The following is a 24669-nucleotide window of genomic DNA, read 5'->3' on the forward strand; positions in this document are numbered from 1 at the left end:
ATCGGATGAGGAACAAGAAGAAAAGGCCAATTTCTGTTTCATGGCCAATGAAAATGAGGTAACATCCAACACGCATCTCGATTTTATCTTTGATGAATTGTATGATGCATTTAATGAATTAATGATTGAATATAAGGCCATAAATCTTAAGAATAAAGAACTAAAAATAGCTAATCAATCTTACCTACATAAATACGATAAGTTAGTTAAGGATAAGGATTGTATCACCAAAGAAAATGCAGAACTTAAAACAAGCAACCAAATCTTGATACAAAAGAATAATACCTTAACTAAAGAAAATGAAAGGCTGAACAAAGAAATATTAGAACCCAAAAACAATAAACATATAAATGAGAGTATCACAAAAGAACTGAATGATTTAAAAGCAGAAAAACAAATACTAACTAAAGAACTTGAAAAATACAAACCCTTGGTTGAAAAATTTACATATAGTTCAGAAAAACTGAATATGATACTTAATAGTCAACGAGCAGTATTCAATAGAGCAGGTTTAGGATATAAACCTAAAAATAAGCAAAAACTTCTGAGTAACTTCTTTGTTAAAGCTGGAGAAAGCAAAACTAAGAAAGTAACCTGCTTTTGTTGTGGAACTGTAGGACATAAAGCAAATGTATGTGACTATAGGAAAGGGAAAACTAAAAGAAAAATTAAAAGGGTATGGGTTCCAAAAGGAACCAATATGACTAACCATGAAGGATCCAAGAAAACTTGGGTACCTAAGATTATATGATCTGCTTGTGTAGGAGTGTCTTGCAGCCAAGGTCAACAAAAATTGCTGGTACTTGGATAGTGGCTGCTCAAGACACATGACGGGTGACAAGGATTAATTCTTCACCCTTGAAGCTAAGAAGGGAGGTGCTGTGACTTTTGGAGACAATAACCAGGGTCACATCATTGGTATAGGTAAAGTTCAAATTACCCCTTCTACTTTTATTGATAATGTTCGCTATGTTGATGGTCTTAAGCATAATTTATTAAGCATTAGTCAATTATGTTATAGAGGTTATAATGTTATGTTTAAACCATCACTATGCATCATAACAAACCCAAATGACAATAGTTTAGTTTTTAAAGGAATAAGACGTGGAAATGTGTATGTTGTAGACCTTGAGGATCTTGCCAAACACAATCCATGTTTAGTTGTTAATGAAACTAAGGACAATGATGCTAGTTGGTTATGGCACCGTAAGTTAGGTCATGCAAGCATGGACACAATATCTAAACTAGTTAAAAGAGATTCGGTGATAGGTTTGCCAAAATTAAAGTTTGAAAAGAATAAAATATGTGAAGCATGTCAATTTGGCAAACAATCAAAGAACTCCTTTAAATCTATAAATAGTGTCTCAACCTCTAGACCTCTAGAACTACTATACATGGACCTATTCGGACCAACTAGAACCACAAGCCTAGGTGGAAATAAATATGGTCTAGTTATTGTAGATGATTATTCTAGATACACTTGGGTCATGTTCTTAGCTCATAAGGATCAAGCTTTTTCAGTTTTCAAGAAATTTCATAAAGAAGTAACCAATGCTAGAGATACTTCAGTAATAGCTATTAGAAGTGACCATGGTACCGAATTCGAAAATCATTTATTTGATGAGTTTTGTAGTAAAAAGGGGATAACACACAATTTTTCTGCACCTAGGACACCACAACAAAATGGAGTCGTGGAGAGGAAAAATAGAACTCTAGAGGAAATGGCTAGAACCATGTTATGTGAAAGTAACCTCCCTAAGTACTTTTGGGGAGAAGCCATTAATACTTCTTGTCATATATTAAATAGAGTTTTATTGAGACCTATTATAAAGAAAACACCTTATGAACTTTGGAAAAACAGAAAACTAAAGGTAAACTATTTTCATATCTTTGGATGTAGGTATTTTATTCATAATAATGGGAAAGATAATCTAGGAAAATTTGATTCTAAATCTGATGAGGGCATATTCTTGGGGTACTCTACAACTAGTAAAGCATATAGAGTCTTTAATAAAAGAACCCTAGTTATAGAAGAATCCATACATGTTGTCTTCGATGATTCTAGTGATATCTCTTCTAGTAAGAGAGTTAATTTTGATGATGATACGGAAATTCTTGAAGAAAAGATTGACGAGATGACATTACAAGATAATAATCAAAAATTAATTGGAGATGCATCATCAAGCCAAGAGATTATAGTAGATCATGGGCTAACTAAGGCGTGGAGGTTTGCTCACGGGCATCCTAAGGAATTAATTCTAGATGCTCCATCTCAACCCGTTAGGACAAGAGCATCCCTTAGGAACTTAAACACTCATCTAGCTTTCGTTTCACATTTTGAGCCCAAACACATAGAAGAAGCTGAAAAAGATGTAAATTGGATAAATGCAATGCAAGAAGAATTAAACCAATTTACTAGAAACAAGGTATGGAATCTAGTCGAAAGACCTTCAGAATATCCAATTATAGGTACCAAATGGATTTATAAAAATAAACTTGATGAAAATGGAATTGTCATAAGGAATAAGGCTAGACTAGTAGCAAAGGGCTATAATCAAGAAGAAGGTATAGATTTTGATGAAACCTTTGCTCCTGTAGCTAGACTTGAGGCTATTAGATTATTATTAGCATATGCATGCTCTAAGGACTTCAAACTATTTCAAATGGATGTAAAAAGTGTATTTTTAAATGGGTATATTAATGAGGAGGTATATGTAGAACAACCTCCTGGTTTTGAAAATCATCAATACCCTAATCATGTATATAAATTGAACAAAGCAATTTATGGTTTGAAACAAGCACCTAGAGCATGGTATGAGAGGCTTAGCAAATTCCTATTAGAACATGAGTTCTCTAGGGATAATGTAGATACAACACTATTTCTGAAAAAGCAAAACAAAGATATGTTATTAGTGCAGATTTACGTTGATGATATTATTTTCGGTGCTACTAACAATCGCCTCTGCGAAGAATTTGCTGATTTGATGCAGAGTGAATTTGAGATGAGCATGATGGGAGAGCTGAACTACTTCCTCGGGCTTCAAATCAAACAGTCTGAAGGAGGCATCTTCATCAATCAAGCCAAATATATCAAGGAGATGCTTAAAAAGTTTGATATGGAGGGGAACAAGTCAATCAGCACCCCCATGAGCTCATCATGCAAATTAGACCAAGATGAATCAGGTAAATCTGTAGATCAGAAACTATATAGAGGTATGATAGGATCTTTATTGTATCTTACTGCAAGTAGACCTGATATCATGTTTAGTGTTTGCATGTGTGCTAGATATCAGTCTAATCCTAAGGAATCACATCTAATTGCAGTTAAGAGAATCTTTAAATACCTAATAGGAACTAAGAATATAGGTTTATGGTATTCTAAAGAATCTAGCCTAAAATTAATAGGATACACAGATTCAGACTTTGCTGGATGTAAACTTGATAGAAAAAGTACCAGCGGATCTTGTCAATTTCTAGGAGAAAACTTAATCTCATGGTTTAGCAAGAAACAAAACTCGGTTGCATTATCTACTGCTGAAGCTGAATATGTTGCAGCCGGGAGTTGTTGTGCTCAAATCTTATGGATCAAACAACAATTAGAAGATTATGGCATTAAACAAGATAAAATATCCATTAATTGTGATAATACAAGTGCCATTAATCTAACTAAGAATCCAATTCAGCATTCAAGAACTAAACATATTGAGATAAGACATCACTTCATAAGAGATCATGTACTGAATGGTGATGTGACACTACATTTTGTTTGTACTGATGATCAATTAGCTGACATTTTTACAAAACCCCTAAGTGAAGAGAGATTTAGTGTGCTTAGGAGGGAATTAGGAGTGATTGATCCATGCTAGTGGTGTTTTCCACTAGTTCATTGATTTTGATGATTAGATTGTGGTTAATTTAGAGTCTCTTTACAATGATCATCAAATCAGATCATAACTTAGTGATTTTCCCTCATTCGGCACGAACATAGCATGATTTTTAGGTGCGTGCCAGAGTTCGAGACGACTCGAGTAAGTTTCAGAGTCGGCTCGTAAGGGAGAGTCGACTCGCACATTTACGGAAGTCGACTCGAAAACAATGGCAGCAGAGGGGGAGTCGACTCGCATACAGTAAGGAGTCGACTCGAGGTCAACAGGCGCCTAAGGAGAGTCGACTTGCGCATATTTTGGAGTCGACTCGAGGTCGAGTCGACTCGCGACTCAGTGGAGTCGACTCGCAGTCGGGATCCGACTTTTTAATCCTAACTCCATCGTTTAGAAAACACTTATTTTCACCGCCGCCACTGTTCAAAACCCTAGAGCCGACTCCTAGAACGTCTCCGGCCGCCCCTAGGTCCTTCTCCCGTTGATCCTTCATCGTCCATTAGGATTTCATACCATTCTAGGTCAACCATGCCTCGCAAAGCCACTGTCCCAAGCCGGAAGAGGCCCCATTCCGCGACCGGTGCCGAGCGGCGTTCCAAGGCTCGGAACGACCCCGTGAGGCCACAACCTCCGGCTCGTTCCCCACCGAGGGCCGTTCCCTCGAGGCCGTGTGCCGGGAAGGCGGTCTCCACCGGGAGATACGTCGATTTCGACTATCTCTCCCGGGAGGGCTTCACTATAGGAGATAGACTTAGGGCCCAGGGTTTAGAGTACTTTTGTTCCCTAGACCTCCCCACATACCCTGGCCTAATTAGAGAGTTCTATGGTACTGTCCATAGGAGGAATGGGGGAATAGAGGGAACCGTAGCCGGTGTCCCATTGTTTATTTCCGAGGATTTCATAGCCCAAATCCTCCACCTTCCACAGTTAGGGGTGGCTCCCACACACCCCGAAGATAGGACTGAGGCCCTTACGGCCATTCTAGGGTATCCACCCCAGTCCCCTTTAGATGAGGTGTCCGCCAGCTCACTTTCAGTTGAGATGCGGCTCCTCTTGAGCATCATTTCTCGGTCTTTGTTCCCAAAGACCGGACGGTTTGATTTTGTGTCTGAGAGGGACCTAGCCCTCATGTACTACATTCTTCAGGATACCCCCATAAACTTTCCCAAGATGATATATAGATACCTATCTGAGCCACTAGATAGACCTAGGCTCACCCTCCCCTATGGCATGATGTTCACCCTTATCCTTAGGGAGGCCGAGATCCCTATTCCTGAGGGGGAACCCTCTCGCGCATTGCGATGGACAGATCGCATGCGTCCGGGGACCCTACACAGGATGGGGTTTCGGAAGGTAGAGGAGACCTGGGTTAGGAAGTCTTCCACCTCCACACATACCACCAGACATTCCCCTAGTCCTGAGCCAGACTCAGATTATCCTGACTTTCCCTCCACTTCTGCTCCTACCACCTCAGCCGGACCCTCCTCCTCAGCTCCTCAGCCCATGGAGGTCCGAATCGCTCCTGAGCAGCTCCGGGAGTTGCGCCAGGAGATAGTTAGAGACCTGCGGGATGATCTACTTCGGGAGCTCCGGGGTTCAGTGCCTGCTCCCTCTCCTGCACCATCTTCAGCGTTGGTCCCTTCCTTGACAGCCGTGACTGAGATGACGGCCCATGTGCGGGAAGAGATCGACAATGTACGGTTCTTAGTCCAAGCCCAGTTCCATAGCATGAGCGAAGTCTCGAGCACCACTCGGAAGATGCGCGATAACGTCCGACAGGATATGGGCACCACTACCCAGGGGGCCGAGCGCTTGGCGAATGTGCTCATCGACAAGCTGGACACACTTCAGAAGTCGGTGACCGAGCTCGATACGACACATAGCAGGGCCACCTCGGCCATTATCCGACAGCTCGAGCACGTCACCAATGCAGTCACACTACTTGCAGAGCGCATGCCCCGGGGACCCGCATCCTCCTCGAGGAAGCCTTAGATCATTTTGTGTTATTTTGACATGTACTTTTTTGCTTTACTTATTGTATTCTAAAATGCATTTACATACACATCAATACAATGAGTAGACATATTCTCTTCAATTGTGTGCAATTTGATCTCTAAGTGATTGTTTGTTCTGCTTACCTCCTTTTTGATATGATGACAAAAAGGGGGAGAAATAATTAGTAGATATGTAAATGGAATCAACATAAAAGAACTCAAAATGAGAATCAAAAATTAAAACATAATTTGTTCTTAGTGGATTTGGTACCTCGAGGCTCATTATCTCTCTGTTGGAGCTCCTAATGGAGTAATCTCCAGAATCTATTCAAGGGATATTCGGAGATTAGCTGAATCCTACTCAAGAACAAATTGACAGATTTTCCCTCTAAAAACCAAAAATTTCAGTTCAAAAACTTCAATGCATTAAAAGAAAATTCAGAGAATCAAAACAAAGTTGAATGCATATGTTGAGGGGGAGAATCTGAATTTTTAAGAAAGCTAAATCATTAAATATATATAAGCCAAACAATTGATTGCATGATATGAAGGCTTATATAATTCCAAATGAAAGGGGGAGCTTTAATTCCAAAATTTATTGTTTCACACCTTTCAAGCTTGGATAAATTAAATAACCAGACACTTGAATTCATTTATGGATTTTATTTTCTTGTTTATTGAGCAATTCACTTTACATATACTCAATGTTTTGTCATCATCAAAAAGGGGGAGATTGTGGTGTGATTGATCATAACCCTATTTGATTTTGATGAGCTCAAAGCATCTGAGTATATCTCTTGGTTACTAATGAATTCAATTGAGTGTTTCAGTGAAAATCTTGTCTAAAGTATTTCTAGACTTGATTCATAATATTTTGGATAAGTTAAGAAGTCAGTTTGAACCAAAGTTTGAGACTCGAGTCGACTCCGGAGTATTACGAGTCGACTCCAAGCGTATCAGAATCACTGGCACGGGCTCGAGTCGACTTCGGATCATTACGAGTCGACTCCGACTGAGAACAGACAGACGAGCAGAAAGCATCAACTCAAAACCTGTCAGCGAGTCGACTCCTGAAGTGCGCGAGTCGACTCCGATGTTTACCGAGTCAACTCCGGAGTAGTATGAGTCGACTCCAAGGAGTTACAGACAGAAAAGTCAGAGAGCGAATTTCGACCCTGAGATTCGAGTCGACTCCTGTGGAACGCGAGTCGACTCCGATGGTTGGTAGGTCGACTCCAAAGAAAGCGAGAGTCGACTCTCAGTGGTTCACAAGGCAAAAGTCAGAGAGCAGTTTTCGGACTCTGAGATTCGAGTCGACTCCCGCAATGCGCGAGTCGACTCCGAGACAGCGCGACCCCAAAAAGACAGAAGACCGAATTATTGTCTCTGAGAGCCGAGTCGACTCCCAGACAGCTCGAGTCGACCCCAAGGCAGCGCTACACCAAAAAGGCAGAAGGCCATGTTTCGGAAACTGAGAGCCGAGTCGACTCCAGAACAGTCCGAGTCGACTCCAAGACTGGACGAGCCAAAAGACAGAAGATCGGGAGTTCGGGCTCTGAGCGCCGAGTCGACTCCCAGGATTGTCGAGTCGACTCGAGTGGGCCAGGTTGAAAATTGGCTCCGTGGACTTCATGGGATGAGCCGACTCCGAAAATGCCAAGTCAGCTCCAGAAGTTGGCGAGTCGACTCCGGGTCAAGTCGAGTCGACTCCCAGTCGAAGAGGCCACTTTAATTCAAATCCGGAACAGTTGCCGAGTCGACTCCAGAAAAGCATGAGTCGACTCCCGCTACAGCCGAGTCGACTCCTGATCGCGCGAGTCGACTCCGACCCCCAACGGACATATTGTCAGGTTGTGCAGAGTGTGCAGAACGGGCAGAAAAAGGTGTCTAACGGCTAGTTTCCGTGGGGGTTGGCTTAAATAGCCACAGAGGACTGTAGCAAGGCAGTGAAGCACAATTCCATTCAAAGAAATCAAGCATTCATTCTCTGCATACTTGTCTTCAACGAAAAGAAGGAAGAGCGCCATTAACTCCATCCAACTTCCTCTTCCCAGCATTTTAAAGAAGCCTCCTCCTGCATTCAAGTCGACCAGACATTCCAGAGGAGACTCAAAGTTCAAGAAGCCCTACTCTACTCCAACTCAAAAGTGTTTGAGGGCTCTTAACTTCTCTCTAGTTTATATTGTAGCAAATCTGCTTTTTAAGAAGCTCAGTTTTTCTGTTTGTTTCTTATTCTTTCCATATTGTCTTTGCTTGGTTCAATCGGAGGATTGAATCAAGGGTGTAGAGGTTGGTTAGTGAGCCGAGTGTAAAACCAACGTGTAAGGGTTCGATTGTGATCCCGGAAAAACAATCGGGGTGGTTCTAGTCGGTGAGCCAGGGAAAACCGACCGAGTTCGTTGTGAGCTCGTAAAACAACAAGTTTGGTTGTGAGCTTGTAAAACAACCGGCTGTAATCCGAGGGGTTATAGTGAATTCCCAAGTGAGACTTGGGGAGTGGACGTAGGAGCAAGGGTTAGCTCCGAACCACTATAAAAGCCTTGTGTTTGTGATTGTGTGTCTCTTTCTTTTACTTTCATTTCATTCACAGCACATAGCAATTAATTAATCATCTTGGTAAAGCATTAATTAGTCATCCACAATGTTTTAATTGCAAAATTATTTTAAAACCCAATTCACCCCCCCCCCTCTTGGCTTGTCTATCTGGGCAACACAGTGGAGAAAGAGTTTTCCACTCTCGAACTTAAGTCGAATAAATCTTGACATATGACAGACGATGGGGTTTGACGAGTTGTCCATGACCTCCGTCATGTAGGGATCCACGATAGTAGAACTGTATCACGTAATAACTGCACCTAGAGGTTCATTATTCCATTCTGCTGGGTAGCCACTACATGCTGCTAGGTGTCACTGATGGATGGTGAGACTTACAGGAAATATCTCGATGGTCGATAAACCCTAATGAGTTGAGTTGGAATCGTTCCAACCCATTGAAAAGAGTTTTCAATGATATTTCATACAGATCGCAATATATCTCACTACCAGTCAGAATAGAACCTATGGGGTCACACACATTAGAGGCATTGACCGATCCGATGGTTGAATCATGATTATGAATCACAAGTAATCAATTCGATTGATGATCAGTTGAAGAAGGAACAATGAAAATTAATTAATTGGACTTAAACACGAATCCTACTTGGAATTGGATTTCGAGAGTCCTAATTGGATTAGGACTAAAAATCCTACTTGGACTAGGACTGGGAGTCCTACTTGGAGTAGGATTCCTACAATCCTAATTAGATTAGGATTTTGAATTCAATATGGATTCCTACTTAGAATAGGATTCCTAGAAGTCCTAATTAAATTAGGACTTCGGATTCAAATAAGAGTCCTAATTGGATTAGGACTAAAATTGAATAAGTCCTAATTGGATTAGGATTTCTTAAGTCCCAATTAATTGTTAATCTAATGAATTAACATGACTCCTAATTGGATTAGGATTGAAGAGTTCAATTGAGTCATGATTAATTGAGTTCTAATTGGATTAGGACATTGCATGGATCAAACCCAAAATTGGTTCACCCTTGGACTAAGCCTAATCAGATTAGGGCTTAGCCACATTAGGGCATCCCAATCCTCCTTAGAGGAGGATTAGGGTTAACCATGAGGGAGGGGTGCAAGGTTAACCATGAGGGAGGGGCATGCGCCCCTCCCCCTTTTTCTCCTTGGTGCGGCAACACAAGAGGGGCCGGCGCCCCTCTTGGAAAATTATCAAGGGATCTCCTAAAAGTTAGGAGCTCCACATCCTATCTAAAGAGAAGAGGGGGCAGCACTTAGTGCATTCAAGCCCTCTCCTCCTCAGCCGTACGCCCTCTCTCTTCCTCCTCTTGGTTAAGCCGCAAGCAAGGAGAAGAAAAGAAGAAGGCCTTGGCGGCCTCCTCCTCCTCCCCTCCTTCTTCCAACGCAGGGAAAAGAAAGAAGGCTGCAGGGGCTTCGTTCCTCTTCCTTTCTTCATCCTTCTTCTTCCTCCTCCCAAGCACAATCAAGAGTTGATCCAAAGGGAGGACATCAGCCATTAAAGTTGTCTCTACGAGGGAGCTAGCACCCCGGGGAGACAAAGAAGCTTGGATCGGTTTTTGCTTGGTGTGGATACCCATAGAGGCCGGACGCGTGTGCGGCTTCAAGCGAACTTTCATCCAAAACCATGAACTTTAGTTTGCGGTGATTATCTACCCGCACAAGGTGAAGATCTAATCTTTATAATGTTTTAAAAGTTTTAATCCTTATCTGTCTACGAACGATTTTTGAATAACGTTTATGAGATGAACGATTGATCCTGCGCATGCCACTTCCGCTGCTTCTGAAATTTTTTAATTTCTGCGGCATGGGCGGGTTCCTAACAGTGGTATCAGAGCCTAGGCTTCATAGATTAAGGTAAGAATTAATTATTAATAGACATCTTAGATTTAAAATTTAAAAGGTTATGCATGCTGAAAATTTTCTGCATGCAGATTTTTCAGGGTTGCTGATTTTTGCATGCTGATTTTTATGTGATAAATTAATGATTCTAATTGCATTGTTAATGGGATTACAAAGTTTAGAATCATGTTTAGCATGATCAGCAACCCATGTCATAAGATAATCAATTAGATTTTAGATTTGAAAATTATAATTGTTGCATGCGGTGATGATCATAGGATTCAAACCCTTTTGGTATCAAATATAATGACCTGCGATGTGATCTGTAATGTCATGTAATTTTTCAGATGCTTGCATGCATCTTATTTGATATTTTGAGAGGCTTGCGTGCCTTCTAAAAAGGGATGTAATTTATTATATTATATCTGGTTGTATTTCTGTGATGTAATATACATCAACGATTAAGTCGAAGACAGTACATGAGATGAACGGCGATCTGAGCGGTTGATGGCGATTGGATCAAGAGTAGATCAGGGATCGAATCAAGGAGGCTCGGGACCAATTCAAGAATTGAAGACCAACTGATCGATTGACGTGCATGTGCTTGTAATATGACCTAATTAGAATCCATGATCATCACCTATTTAAAGTTTAGCTTTATTTATTGCTGCGATTATAACTGCCTGCGATGTGTCGTTTGCATGTGATGCAAATGTGAGTGGGGTAGATAGGTTTACATATCATGCAAACTAGTAGAGCAATTCCAATGAGATCTAAACTAAAACCTCCTCAATCAAGTCGAGAGTGAACCAACATGAGCGAGTTATATTAGATTAATTGATCTAATTGATGTCTAGAAAAGCATGATAGGTGGTTACTTAATTAGGACCTTACTCTCTGAGTAAGGGGAGCCTCCTACCTGCTTACCTGAACAATTGTTCGATTACCTTTTGTAAAGAGCTCAAGTTGCAAACACTAAGACATGATTAACCAATATTAAGTTCATAGGTCTTTCACCGTAGTAGAGCTGCTAAGGTCTTTCTGGTGTTGACTTGTCTCGGCTGGACACAGTGGGCAAGTTGCATCGGGGGGCTGGACCTCTCTATAGACATGTGATGTTGTAGGGATAAAGATGGGGTTGGGCACCAATAACTGTTAGGTGAGGACCCAATGACAACTTTATTTCTACGGTTATACGGTGGGTCTGACTTAACTAAAGAATGAGACCAATAACTGTTAGGTGAGGTCTACATGACTTAGAGACCAAGTAGCACTGCAACATGCTTGAGAAGCATTGTACAAGAGTTGTACACTCATCCATTTATGTGTCACCAATAAATATTAGATGAGGTGGCATGTAAATCAGTGGAACCGCAGTACCCACTAGAAACCCTAGTCGTGTAGAATTTCCGTTTCCTACCGGGGGAGTGTGAGGAATTCAAGAAAAAAGTGGAGGTACATTTGTTCTAAAAGACCCTAGAACAAATTAGGATCAAGTATAAAAATCTAACTAGAATCTTTACTCTCTGCAGATCACAATGTCAGCCTCAAATCCTTTGACCCATATTCTTGAGACCAACAGACTGACCGGTACCAATTACAGAGACTGGCTTAGAAATCTCAAAATTGTTCTGAGTTGCGAGAAAATAGGCTATGTGCTCGACATTGATATCCCCACATTACCAGCACGTCCGACCGCTGATCAGTGTGCAACGCATGAAAAGTGGACAGACGATGACATTAGGGTCAAGTGCTACATCATGACATCCATGTCCAATGAACTCTAATGCCAGCATGAGAATATGAAGACTGCTAGGGACATACTGGCACACCTGCAAAAGTTGTATGGTGAGCAGAGTCACACAGCTCGTTTTGAAGTGTCCAAGAGGCTCTTCAAAGCAAAGATGCGCGAGAGGCAATCTGTCCATGATCACGGTCTGACTATGATCAAGAACCTAGAGGAGCTTGAGAAGCTCGGTATGAACATGCACAAGGAATTGCAAGTAGATCTGATCCTTCAATCCCGTCTTGATTTATTTGAACAGTTTATAGTAAACTATCACATGAATAAGATTGAATGCACTAAGATTGAACTGTTAAACATGTTGGTAACTGCTGAGAGAGTCATGAAAGGTTCAAGGGGCGACGTCCTTGCTGCTGAGTTGACTTCTGGTTCCAAGAGAAGCCTGCTAAGAAGCAGAAGAAAGACAAAAAACCAAAGAAGAAAGTTCAAAAGAAAAAGGCTAATGACAAGGAAAAATGTTTCCACTGTAATGTCGATGGCCACTGGAAGAGGAACTGTTCTTCATACCTCGAGAGCCTGAAGAACAAGAAGGTAGACACACCTTCAGAAGGTATGTTAGATTTGCTCGTGATTGAAACTAACCTTACGGTTTCTTCTACTTCAAGTTGGGTTATAGATTCCGATTTTAGTGCTCACTTGTGCACTATTATGCAGGGTCTAAAGAAAAGTAGAAGGCTGGCTGAAGGTGCGGTAACCCTTCGGGTTGGCAACGGGGCAAAAGTTGCTGCTGTAGCTGTGGGCACCTACCCTCTGCGACTACCATTTGGTTTTAGTTTATTACTTAGAGACTGTTATTATGTACCTGCTGCTAGCAGAAATTTGATTTATTATGTACCTGCTGCTAGCAGAAATTTGATTTCTGTTTCATGTCTAGCACAGGAAGGTCATGTTTTTACATTTGACAAAGAGTGCTGTTCTATTTATTTCAGAAATAAAATAGTCGCATGTGGTTTTATGATTGACAGTCTCTATCATTTGCATATGGATGTATCTGTAAATATGTCTGAGCAAGAAGTGAGTGCCAAAGGATCCAAGAGATCCAGGGATGAGATAAACCAAAAATATTTGTGGCACATCAGACTTGGCCATATTGGAGAGGACAGATTGAACAAAATGGATAAAGATGGGCTTCTCGGCTCATTGACTTCCGAGTTATATCCTGTTTGCGAGTCTTGTCTTCAAGAAAAAATGGCTAGATTGCCCTTTGTAGGACATGGGGAGAGGACCACTGAAATACTTACCCTGGTACATACAGATGTGTGTGGCCCATTCGATGTGCTAGCCAGAGGTCATTATTCGTACTTCATTATCTTTACCGATGATTATTCACGATATCGGTATGTGTATTTTATGAGACACAAATTTGAATCTTTTGAAAAGTTTAAAGAGTTCAGAAATGAAGTAGAAAAACAAACTGGAAAATCCCTTAAGGCTCTTCGATCAGATCGAGGAGGAGAATACTTTAGTGAAAGGACTATCTCAAGAAGAATAGCATAGTCTCACAATGGACTCCTTCGGGTACACCTCAACTCAATGGGGTGTCAGAGAGGAGAAATCGGACTCTATTGGATATGGTCTGATTCATGATGAGCTTCACTGATTTACCTATGTTTCTTTGGGGAGATGCCTTACTTACCGCAATTTATCTACTGAATAGAGTTCCCTCTAAATCCATTCCCACCACACCGTATGAGATATGGCATGGTAAGAAATCAAGTCTTGGTCATCTCAAGATTTGGAGATATCCGGCCCACGTCAAGCGACTACAGGCGGACAAGCTAGAGGCTAGGACCATAAGTGTTCGTTTTATAGGATATCCTAAAGAGTCATTAGGATATAATTTTTACATCTCAGAGGATCACAATGTGTTTGTGAGCCGACATGCCATCTTCTTGGAAAAATAGTTTATCTTTGATAGGGCTTTGAGAGAAAAATTGAGCTTGAAGAGAAAGTCTCTGAAAAGCAACGAGTCATGGATCCTATAGAACCCATTCATACAGAGCCAGTACACGTTGTTCCTCCACCTCGCAGAGCTAGTAGGTTCTTCCATCCTCCTGATAGATACTTAGGTATGCTTGAAGAGGATATTAAGGAAATGTTCCTCATCGAAGATAGGAAACACATACAGGATCCCAAAACCTACGACGAGGCGATATCAGATATCGATTTCGAGAAATGGTTGGAAGCTATGAAGTCAGAGTTAGACTCCATGCATTCCAACCAAGTCTGGACTTTAGTGGATCCACTAGAAGGTATTATACCTATTGGATACAAATGGATCTACAAAAGGAAGATAGGTTCTGATGGAAAGGTAGAGACCTAGAAGGCATTGACTATCAGGAGACCTTTTCACCTGTAGCCATGCTGAAATCCATCCGAACATTGCTTGCCATTGCAGCATTTCATGATTATGAAATTTGGCAGATGGATGTGAAAACTGCTTTCTTAAATGGATATCTTGATGAAGATATCTATATGGAGCAACCTTTGGGTTTCACTTTCAGTGATGGAGATCACAAGTTTTGCAAGCTGCAAAGGTCCATTTATGGACTAAAGCAAGCATCTCGGAGTTGGAACACTCGTTTCAATGATGCAATCAAAATGTTTGATTTCATCAAAAATGAAGAGAAACCGTGTATGTTTACAAGAAGGTTAGTGGGAGTGCTGTCGTGTTTTTCGTATTGTACGTAGATAACATTCTTCTGATTGGGAATGATATTTCCATGCTAACCTCGGTCAAGGTCTGGTTGTCAAAAGAGTTCTCCATGAAAGACCTTGAGGAAGCATCCTATATTTTGGGGATTAAGGTCTATAGAGATAGATCTAAAAGGATGCTTGGCCTATCACAAAAGATGTACATAGAGGAGGTGCTGAAGAGGTTCAGCATGGAAAACTCCAAGAGGGGTCTTTTACCCCTAAGGCATGGAATTCATCTCTCCAAGAAGATATGCCCCAACACATCTGAAGAGATTCAACGCATGAGCAAGATCCTTTATGCATCGGCAATAGGGAGCCTCATATATGCCATGCTGTGTACATGACCTGATATAGCCCTTGCTGTGAGTGTCACTAGCAGATATCAGTCGAATCCAGGTGAAGAGCACTGGACAGCTGTGAAGAATATTCTTAAGTACTTAAGAAGAACTAAAGATTTATTCTTGGTCTATGGAGGAACATCAGAGTTGAAGGTAGAAGAGTACACAAATTCAGACTTCATGACTGATATCGATGATAGAAAGTCAACATCCGGATATTTGTTCTTGTGCAATGGTGGTACGGTAAATTGGAAAAGTTCTAAACAACCGATCATTGCTGATTCTACTATGGAAGCTGAATATATCGCCGCCTCTGAAGCTGCTAAGGAAGGCTTCTAGGTGTCCTGTATGGATCCACGATAGTAGGACTGTATCATGCAATAACTGCACCTAGAGGTTCATTATTCCATTCTGCTGGGTAGCTACTATATGCTGCTAGGTATCACTGATGGATGGTGAGACTTACAGAAAATATCTCGATGGTCGATAAACCCTAATGAGTTGAGTTGGAATCGTTCCAACCCATTAAAATGAGTTTTCAATGATATTCTGATAGAGATCGCAATATATCTTACTACCAGTCAGAATAGAACCTATGGGGTCACACACATTAGAGGCATTGACCGATCCGATGGTTGAATCGTGATTATGAATCACAAGTAATCAATTCAATTAATGATCAGTTGAAGAAGGAACAATGGAAATTAATTAATTGGACTTAAACACGAATCCTACTTAGAATAGGATTCTGGAAGTCCTAATTAGATTAGGACTGGAAATCCTACTTGGACTAGGACTGGAAGTCCTACTTGGAGTAGGATTCCTACAATCCTAATTAGATTAGGATTTTGAATTCAATATGGATTCCTACTTAGAATAGGATTCCTAGAAGTCCTAATTAAATTAGGACTTCGGATTCAAATAAGAGTCCTAATTGGATTAGGACTAAAATTGAATAAGTCCTAATTGGATTAGAATTTCTTAAGTCCCAATTAATTGTTATTCTAATGAATTAACATGATTTCTAATTTAATTAGGATTGAAGAGTTCAATTGAGACATGATTCATTGAGTTCTAATTGGATTAGGACATTGCATGGATTAAACCCAAAATTGGTTCACCCTTGGACTAAGCCTAATCAGATTAGGGCTTAGCCACATTAGGGCATCCCAATCCTCCTTAGAGGAGGATTAGGGTTAACCATGTGGGAGGGGCGTGCGCCCCTCCCCCTTTTTCTCCTTGGTGCGGCAACACAAGAGGGGCCGGCGCCCCTCTTGGAAAATTATCAAGGGAGCTCCTAAAAGTTAGGAGCTCCACGTCCTATTTAAAGAGAAGAGGGGGCATCACTTAGTGCATTCAAGCCCTCTCCTCCTCAGCCGTACGCCCCCCTCTCTTCCTCCTCTTGGTAAGCCGCAAGCAAGGAGAAGAAAATAAAGAAGGCTGCAGGGGCTTCGTTCCTCTTCCTTTCTTCATCCTTCTTCTTCCTCCTCCCAAGCACAATCAAGAGTTGATCCAAAGGGAGGACATCAGCCATTAAAGTTGTCTCTACAAGGGAGCTAGCACCCCGGGGAGACAAAGAAGCTTGGATCGGTTTTTGCTTCGTGTGGATACTTATAGAGGCCGGACGCGTGTGCGGCTTCAAGCGAACCTTCATCCTAAATTACGAACTTCAGTTTGCGGTGATCATCTACCTGCACAAGATGAAGATCTGAACTTCATAATGTTTTAAAAGTTTTAATCCTTATCTATCTACGAACGATTTTTGAATAATGTTTATGAGATGAACGATTGATCCCGCGCATGCCACTTTCGCTGCATCTGAAATTTTTTAATTTCTGCGGCATGGGCGGGATTGTTGCCCAAGAAGACAACCCAAGAGGGGGGGTGAATTGGGTTTTAATTAATAATTGCAAATTAAAACTTAATGAGTAACTAATTAATATTATTGCAGGCTGATTAATTAGATTACTAGTTGTAGTGAGTGGAGAGGATGGAAGAGACAATGAACCAATTACAAACACAAGAGGTTTTGTAGTGGTTCGGAGCTAATCCTTGCTCCTACGTCCGCTCCCCAAGCTTTACTTGGGAGTTCACTATAATTTCTAGGATTACAGCCGGTTGTTTTACAAGTTCACAACCCAACTTATTGTTTTTACGAGATCACAACGAACTCGGTCGGTTTTCACAGGCTCACCGACTAGAACCACTCGATTGTTTTTCCGAGATCACAATCGAACCCTTACACCGTTGGTTTTAACTTTGGCTCACCAACAAACCTCAACAACCTTGATTCAATCTCCTGATTGAATCAAGTAACAAGAAAATAGTTTGTAAAGAGTACAGGAAAAGCTTCTTAAAAGGCAAATATGAATAATATAAATAATGTAGAGTTAGAAGCCCTCAAACAGATTTTGGAAGAGGAAGAAGGGGATTCTCGAACTCTGAGTCTCCTCTTTGAATGCACTGATGATCTGATGTCAGAGGAGAGCCTTGAATGCGAAGGAAATGTTTGTTGGATGGAGTTCAATGCGCTTTTTCCTTTTTTCTCTTGTATTTACTCTTGAGAGCCTTTGGTAGGTGGAAATTCCTTTTTGTTTGAATGAAATAGCTCTCTTGATGTCTACTACTGTTCACTCTGGCTATTTAAGCAGTCCACTTTGAAAACTAGCCGTTAGACACCTTTTTGTGGCCGTTCTGCACACTCTGCAACTCCTGACAGTGTATCCGTTGGGGTCGGAGTCGACTCGCTCGATCTAGAGTCGACTCGGCTGTTGTTGGAGTCGACTCACACTTTACTGGAGACGACTCGCCCACTGTTCAGGATTTGAATTAAAGTGCCGTCCCGTTCTGGAGTCGACTCGGCCAACCCTGGAGTCGACTCGCCAATGTCTGGAGATGACTCGGCCCTCCGGAGACAACTCGTTCTAGTGGTTCCAGAGATCTGTTTTTCTGTATTTCTTTCTGGAGTCGACTCGGATCATCTTGGAGTCAACTCGGTTTCAGAGCCCAAAAACTGATCGTCTGTGTTTGGAGTTGAACTGCCTCGGAGTCGACTCGGATTTTGTTGGGGTCGACTCGACTGACTTGGGAGTCGACTCGGGAGTACTTGGAGTCGGCTTGGCTCTCAGGATCCAAAAACTGTTTCTCTGTATTTTGAGTTGAACTGCCTCGGAGTCGACTTGCACTTTGTTGGAGTCGACTCGGCTCTCAGAATCCGAAAACTGATCCTCTGTGTTTTGGCTTGAACTGCCTTCTAGTCTTGCTTTCCTCTGAGAGTCGATTTGTACTTAACTAGAAGTCGACTCGCCAAACTTCGGAGTCGACTCGTAACCTTCTGGAGTCGACTCGGTTGTAGGGTCTGAAATACATTGTTCTGTCTTTCTTCTATTACCCTTTGGAGTCAACTCGGAAACGTCGGGAGTCGACTCGAACCCTTCTGGAGTCGACTCGCTGACAGGGTCTGAAAATCAACTTTCTGTCTTTCTGTCAGTTCTCAGTCGGAGTCGACTCGTAGTGTACCGGAGTCGACTCGAGCATGTGCCAGAGCTTCTGAAATACTTGGAATCGACTCGTAATCTTTCAGAGTCGACTCGAGCTTTAGACTTTGGTTCAAACTGAGTTCCATACTTAGCCAAAATGTATTGAACCAAAGCTAGAGATACTTAAACATAAATTCACAAATATTTGACTGAAACACTAGATTGAATTCATTAGTATAAGATATACTCAAATGCTTTGAGCTCATCAAAATCAAATAAGGTTATAATCAATTACTCCACAGGGATCCTAACAGTGGTATCAGAGCCTAGGCTTTGTAGATTAAGGTAAAGACTAGTATGATATTTATGAAGATGAGAAGTTAGCAGAAGAAAAATAAGTAATTCAATCTTGTCCCAACATCATTGACATTAAAAAAGCATTCAATCTTTACAAAAAGCTGAACATAAGGAACACAAGTTATTTGTTCATTCATCTAATACCAGTAATATTCAAAAAGCATTTAATCTTTACAAAGATAAGGAATACAAGTCAAATCATCCAAATTTACATATGGAATAGCCCGAAAATACTATCTGCTTCACATAGAACAATGTCAATATACACAATCGCCTCTGATGCCAGGAAAGTATGGTACTTCTTAGCAAGCTTTTTGACCAGCTTCTTGATTGCACGCTGCAAATAAGTCACAACCATGAAACAACACCACTTTCCATTTTTCCTTGCAGATGAACAATGATTGTAGAAATGGCTAATATTACGAAGAAATTAAAATTCATGAAATTTACAAAGTTCCAACCCATCAACCCTCAAAGTTACAACTGCTCATTTTTCTTCCTCGTGCCTAACGTTTGTAATGGACAAAACTATTAACAGCAAAAGAATACAAAAAAGAAAAGTACAATTGAATGGAAAAGTCTCTCAAAACATGGAGGACCTAAAAGAAGGATGCAAGTAAGCTTCTCAACTGATATATCTATCACTTTGTATTCTTCAAGACATAATTATTTTATATATAACTCCTACATATTAAATGCAACACTCCACCAAGCTATGATAATACATCAAAACACATAAAAATAACTGAACAACTAACTTCCGATGATAATACAAAATTATAGTAGCACGAATATTATAATCACTCAGCTAAAACATGATGGCATGTCTAATACCATGTCTAATATCTGGAGTTGACTATCTGAGAGGAGGATGTTGCTCTACTTCCGATGAAGCATATAGACAAGCCATATGAAATTACCCGGGATAATGCTTGTTTGCGATGGTTATAAATCAATAGAAGCATTATATTATTTTTATATCTTTATATTCAACATCGCAGAGACATGGATGTAAATGATCCTCCAGTATAAGTCCTATTAGAACAATCTGATCCATTCATGTCAACAAGGTTTGTGTTGCCTATGCTCCTCTTCCGAACCTCATCATGGTGGCTCCACTTGCAACCAAGTCATGACCTCAGCAGAGAGGGGAGGAAGAACCCTCTCTGCCTTGCCTACCCACAGCAGGGGAAGGAAAAGAACCCCTCAGAGGAGGGAAGGAAGAATCCTAGCGCAGCCGTCGACAACTGCAGCCACAACGGCGATCAAGCGCGGTGCCGGATCCATAGCCGGAGATCCTAGGTAGGGTCCTTCCCCCTTCCTCTTCCTCTTCTTTTTTTTTTATTTTGTTACATGGGGTAAAAGAAAACAGGGGTTAGGGTTTACCTCGCTCCGGAAAGAACCAGTTGTGGTTCCGAAAACCTTAGCCGAGGAGGAAGAAGGAGGGGGGCGTCGATGTAGCCACGAGGGGCATCGACAAGGTGATGTAGCCACGATGATCTCGTCTCGGGCGAGAGTTGGATCGATCGATCGGAGGGCGTGATGTAGCCGCAGTCGCCGTCGATGGGGAGACAGAAGTAGTCAGCAAGGGGGAGCCGAGGAGGAGAGGGTAGAGGTGGAGGAGAGGAGAGGGGAGACAAGAAGGGGGAGCCAGGGAGGAGAGGGCAGAGGCGGAGGAGAGGAGAGGGGAGACAAGAAGGGGGAGCCCGATGTTACAAGCCTTAAGTCTCTAATCGGAACGTATAGGGTTTTGGATGACGCCAAGGGAAAAACTTATGAGGACTGGGCCGGTAGCATACAAGGGAAAAACTTATGAATCACCAATATTTTACTTGAACTTGGGTTGCATAATTTATTTGGGCCGGTAGTCATTATCTTTTCTTGAGGACTGCTTTTCGAATTTTGACTATGTGGTAAGTATTGATCCTTTGGCAGGATCCACTGCTTAGATCAGGGGCTTGATGTTCTTGATATGAGTTAGTTGTATTTAGTTTTGTAGTTCCCTGTCCACTGGGAGTGAGGCTGGGGTTGAATAATTCAGATCATCCTCCACCTCTCTCCTGGTTAAACATTCAAATTTTCTGCCTCTCTAGTATCACTAGAATCATCTAAAATTCCACTAGGACTTAAAAGACATCTAAGAAGTGGTTTATTGCCATTAATCATTAGGGGTGCAAATGGGTCATCGTTTGTGGCCGGCACCATTGAATTTGGGAAGAAGGGATTTGGATTTTCTGGAGAGCGATTGGGATTTGGGCTATCGAAATGATTTGGGCAGGGCGGTGGGTACACTTAGTTTCATTTTGGATTTCCCTCTTTTTATCTTTTTTTTATTTATAATTACTCAAAAATAAAATTCTTAATATTTTTAGAATTAAAAATTAAATTTGGTAACGAAAATTTCTGTCAATAACTTGTCACTACCAAAAATAATCTTTTAAAAATTTATTAACAGTTAGGTTACGATATTTGTGACAGCTGAATTTATCACTGTCTAGTTGCAATTTCGGTTACCAGTTTTGTGACAGATACCCTGTCACTACGATGGTCACTAAGTTTTGGCGCCCATCCTACCCGCATATTCTGTGACTGGTCTGTCACTAATCTGTTACTAAGTTCACACTACGGTGACCACATTTCTGTAACAATCTGTCACTAGTTTTCCGTCACTATACACATGTTTTCTAGTAGTGTATTACAATTCAACAATCTTTGGAAAATCTTACAAGAACCACTCAATTCTTTTAATAGTAACTCTCTTAACGTTTTCAAAGTCATATACAATATTTTTTGCACTCTCACAATAGAGGGAATAGAAGAATTGCAGTTGATGCTTGGTTCCAAATTCTTTTGAATGTTTTTGCATGGTAGCTAAATTTCTTGTGCTTTGTTTTCTCTTTTTCATCCCATCTTTAATTTTGTTGAAGCTTCTTCTTGTAGATGAGTATATTTAGTGTCCATTTCTAGCTATTGGATCTCTTCAATGATCCATTAAATGCCCACCGTTACGCTTAGTTCATTTGGAAAACTAGCCATTATAGTCTTAATATATATACTACAAAATATACTAAAAAAAATATACTACAAAAAGGAAAGATGGGAAGGAAAATAGTAATGGGAGTAAGAAGGAATATACTACAAAATGTCCATTTTTGATTATTTTAATAGCTACATAACTGAGACTGTTCGACTCAGTTCAGACTAAGGTGACGGTCCAGATCGACTATCATTGTCGACCTTGCTTGAGTAGTGCACTTGGGTCGCAGAGCATCCATTGCCTTCAGGTGCCGGTGGTTCTCTGCTTTTCACCACTTCTCCTCCTGACACTGTCCAGAGCCTCTTCCAGTTCACAATTCCTCTTCATCTCCCTCTGCAGCTGGAGGTTCAGATCGACCACAGTCTGCTGCAGGCTCCTCACGTACCCCAAAAGCTGCTGCTCCCTCTGCTCCCTCACCTTCTGCTCCTTCCCATCCTTGCACCCGCAATGCGCCAGCACGTCCATCACCATCCCCCTCTGCAATTCCAAGCTACTTAGCAGCGAAACCAGGTTTGGGACCAAAGACTCCTTCAGAATTGCTGAGTTCGGTGGAGCCTCACATGCTTTCTTAGCCAACTCTTCCTCTTCGACTTTGGACTCCTTGTTCCCTTCTTGATCTCCATTGCTGATCAGTTCGTCTCCGCTGAACTGAATGCATTTGATCGCGCACTTGTCGTCGCTCTCCTCCGGGTAAACCGGATCCAGTTTGAAGACATCTTCGTTAAAATTCCATCCGCTTACCCGTCGGTTCTTGACGGGTGGGGATGCCGATCCACCACTATCGGCCTCGTCGGGATGCCGTCCGCCTATTCTTATTTCCTTGAACCTCTCCTCCACCGTCGGCACGGCTTGCAGCACGTTCTTGACGAGGTAGTCAGGGGACTTGCAGTTCTTGAAGAAGGGGTGGCGGAGAAGCTTGTCAGCTGACGGCCTCTTTGAGGGGTCCTGGGAGAGGCAGGAGGCCACCATTTCTTTGAATGCTTTGGAGAATTTCTTTTTCTTTTTTTTCTTGTCATTCTCTTTGCCGCACTGTTCGTGGGCGTCCTCGAGGCGGAGACGACTGGTGATCCTCATCATCAGCGATTTAGAGAGCGGGAGATGGGAGAGTGGAGGCCGGCCATGCGCGAGTTCGAGGGCGGTGATGCCAAACGACCATATGTCGGCCTTGATACCGTAGCCGACGTGCGAGTGGATCACCTCGGGGGCCATCCAGTAGGGAGTTCCGGCCATGTCATTGAAGAAAGACGAAGACGACGAGGTAGAGGACGACGAGGGGTGCGACTCATAGATGGACGCGGACACCCCGAAGTCTGCGAGCTTGATGGAGCCATCAGAGTCGACGAGGATGTTGCCAGCCTTGATGTCGCGGTGGATGTGGCCCTGGCCATGGAGGTAGGAGAGAGCATGGAGGGTCTCCTTGAGAACTACGGCAATGGATGGCTCCGGGAGGCCGTCGGGGAACGAGGAGGAAATGATGGAATGCAACGAACCAGCGGCCATGAACGGCATCACCACCCAGAGGTAGCTGTCGACCGTGAAGGAGCAGTGGGCTCGGAGGATGTTCGGATGAGAGAGGAGAGCCATGGCCTTTGCCTCTCGTCGCACGTCGTCGAGATTAGCTCGGGACCTCTCGAGATCGATGGCCTTGATTGCTACAACAGCAGAGTTTAACGGCAGGCAAGTGGCCTTGTAGACTACTGCACTCACGCCACTGCCGATCTCATAGAGGAGGCTATACGACCCTGCATCTAAAGGGTATGTGATTCTTCTTTCTTCTTCTGTCATGGCCTCGAATATCCAATAACTTCTTCAGCGTGGGTGCTTGTGTTACGCTTCTGAGAGTTAGTATCTTCTTCTAACGGAAGATACAAAGATAGAAAGTGGAACGAAGAATATATATAGAACTGCAGGGAAGTAGGTACAATCGCCGGACTATAAGTACGTGAGGTTGTGAAGGGCATGAAGTCCTTGCTAGTTATGGTATCATTATTATTCATACAGATGGCATTTTGGAGACCATTTATAGCGTTCATCTCTACGTGTTCACAGTGCAGTGAATCGTTAGGGAAAGGTGAGGTGGGTGGCTTTCATGTGAAGATAGAAAAGGAAAAAGGAAGGGATGCGAATGCTCGGTGTAGCCGTCATGGAGTCATGTCTCGGACCGAGATGCCCGTGAAACCCTTCGTATGGATTTTAATTTTTACGTTAGGAATTCAAGTAAATGACTCAGCCCTCCTCGCTTGGAATTAGCATCTGCCACCACTTGGACCAAAAGGTGTTTGTAAGCAAACTGGACAGTCCGATTCCAGTGATACCAGAAAAAAATCTAAGAGTTTCGGTTGTCCAGCAATTTGCGCATCATTTCTGCTTATTTCTCCTGCCCACGAGATGGATATCTTCTTCTTAATTCGGCTCCAGGTAGAAACGTAAAAGTTTAAAACTTAAAGAGAGGGGAGGTAGGGACGTTGTGAACGGGGCACTCCAACTTTGCTAAAGATGGTACTGATGCTGTCTGGCCTCTTCCCACTAACACGAGGGAGTACGTGATGGATGGTTGCATGTCCTGCAGGGCTTAACCGGTAGGACATGCCAGGTCTTAAAAACAAAATAATTAAATAGTATCAGCCCAGATAAACTGAAATAATAAATTTCTTAAAAAT

The 24669-nt window shown here is 42.0% G+C and overlaps 1 protein-coding gene and 1 long non-coding RNA gene across 2 annotated transcripts; both read right to left on the reverse strand.

The window, feature by feature from the left end:
* Nucleotides 1-19024: 19024 nt before the first annotated feature.
* Nucleotides 19025-20696, reverse strand: LOC148700202 (uncharacterized). Its single transcript, XR_015972828.1, has 2 exons — nucleotides 20359-20696; nucleotides 19025-19309 (listed from the first exon to the last, which is right to left on the reverse strand). It is a non-coding gene; the product is annotated as an uncharacterized LOC148700202 (long non-coding RNA).
* Nucleotides 20697-21991: 1295 nt separating this feature from the next.
* Nucleotides 21992-23916, reverse strand: LOC103698533 (Protein kinase superfamily protein). The gene has a single exon (XM_008780564.5). It carries the CDS (start codon nucleotides 23792-23794, stop codon nucleotides 22253-22255), a length of 1542 nt encoding a protein of 513 aa, XP_008778786.1. The 5' UTR covers nucleotides 23795-23916; the 3' UTR covers nucleotides 21992-22252.
* Between the last annotated feature and the right edge of the window lie 753 nt (nucleotides 23917-24669).

This window comes from Phoenix dactylifera, chromosome 13, assembly GCF_051530095.1.
Source record: "Phoenix dactylifera cultivar Ajwa chromosome 13, Ajwa_hap1_PhDact_Kaust_v1.1, whole genome shotgun sequence".
In the NCBI taxonomy this organism is placed as follows: domain Eukaryota; kingdom Viridiplantae; phylum Streptophyta; class Magnoliopsida; order Arecales; family Arecaceae; genus Phoenix; species Phoenix dactylifera.

Excerpts from the sequence above, each read along its gene's own strand:
- LOC103698533 (XM_008780564.5), bottom strand. The coding sequence starts at position 23,794 with ATGACAGAAGAAGAAAGAAGAATCACATACCCTTTAGATGCAGGGTCG.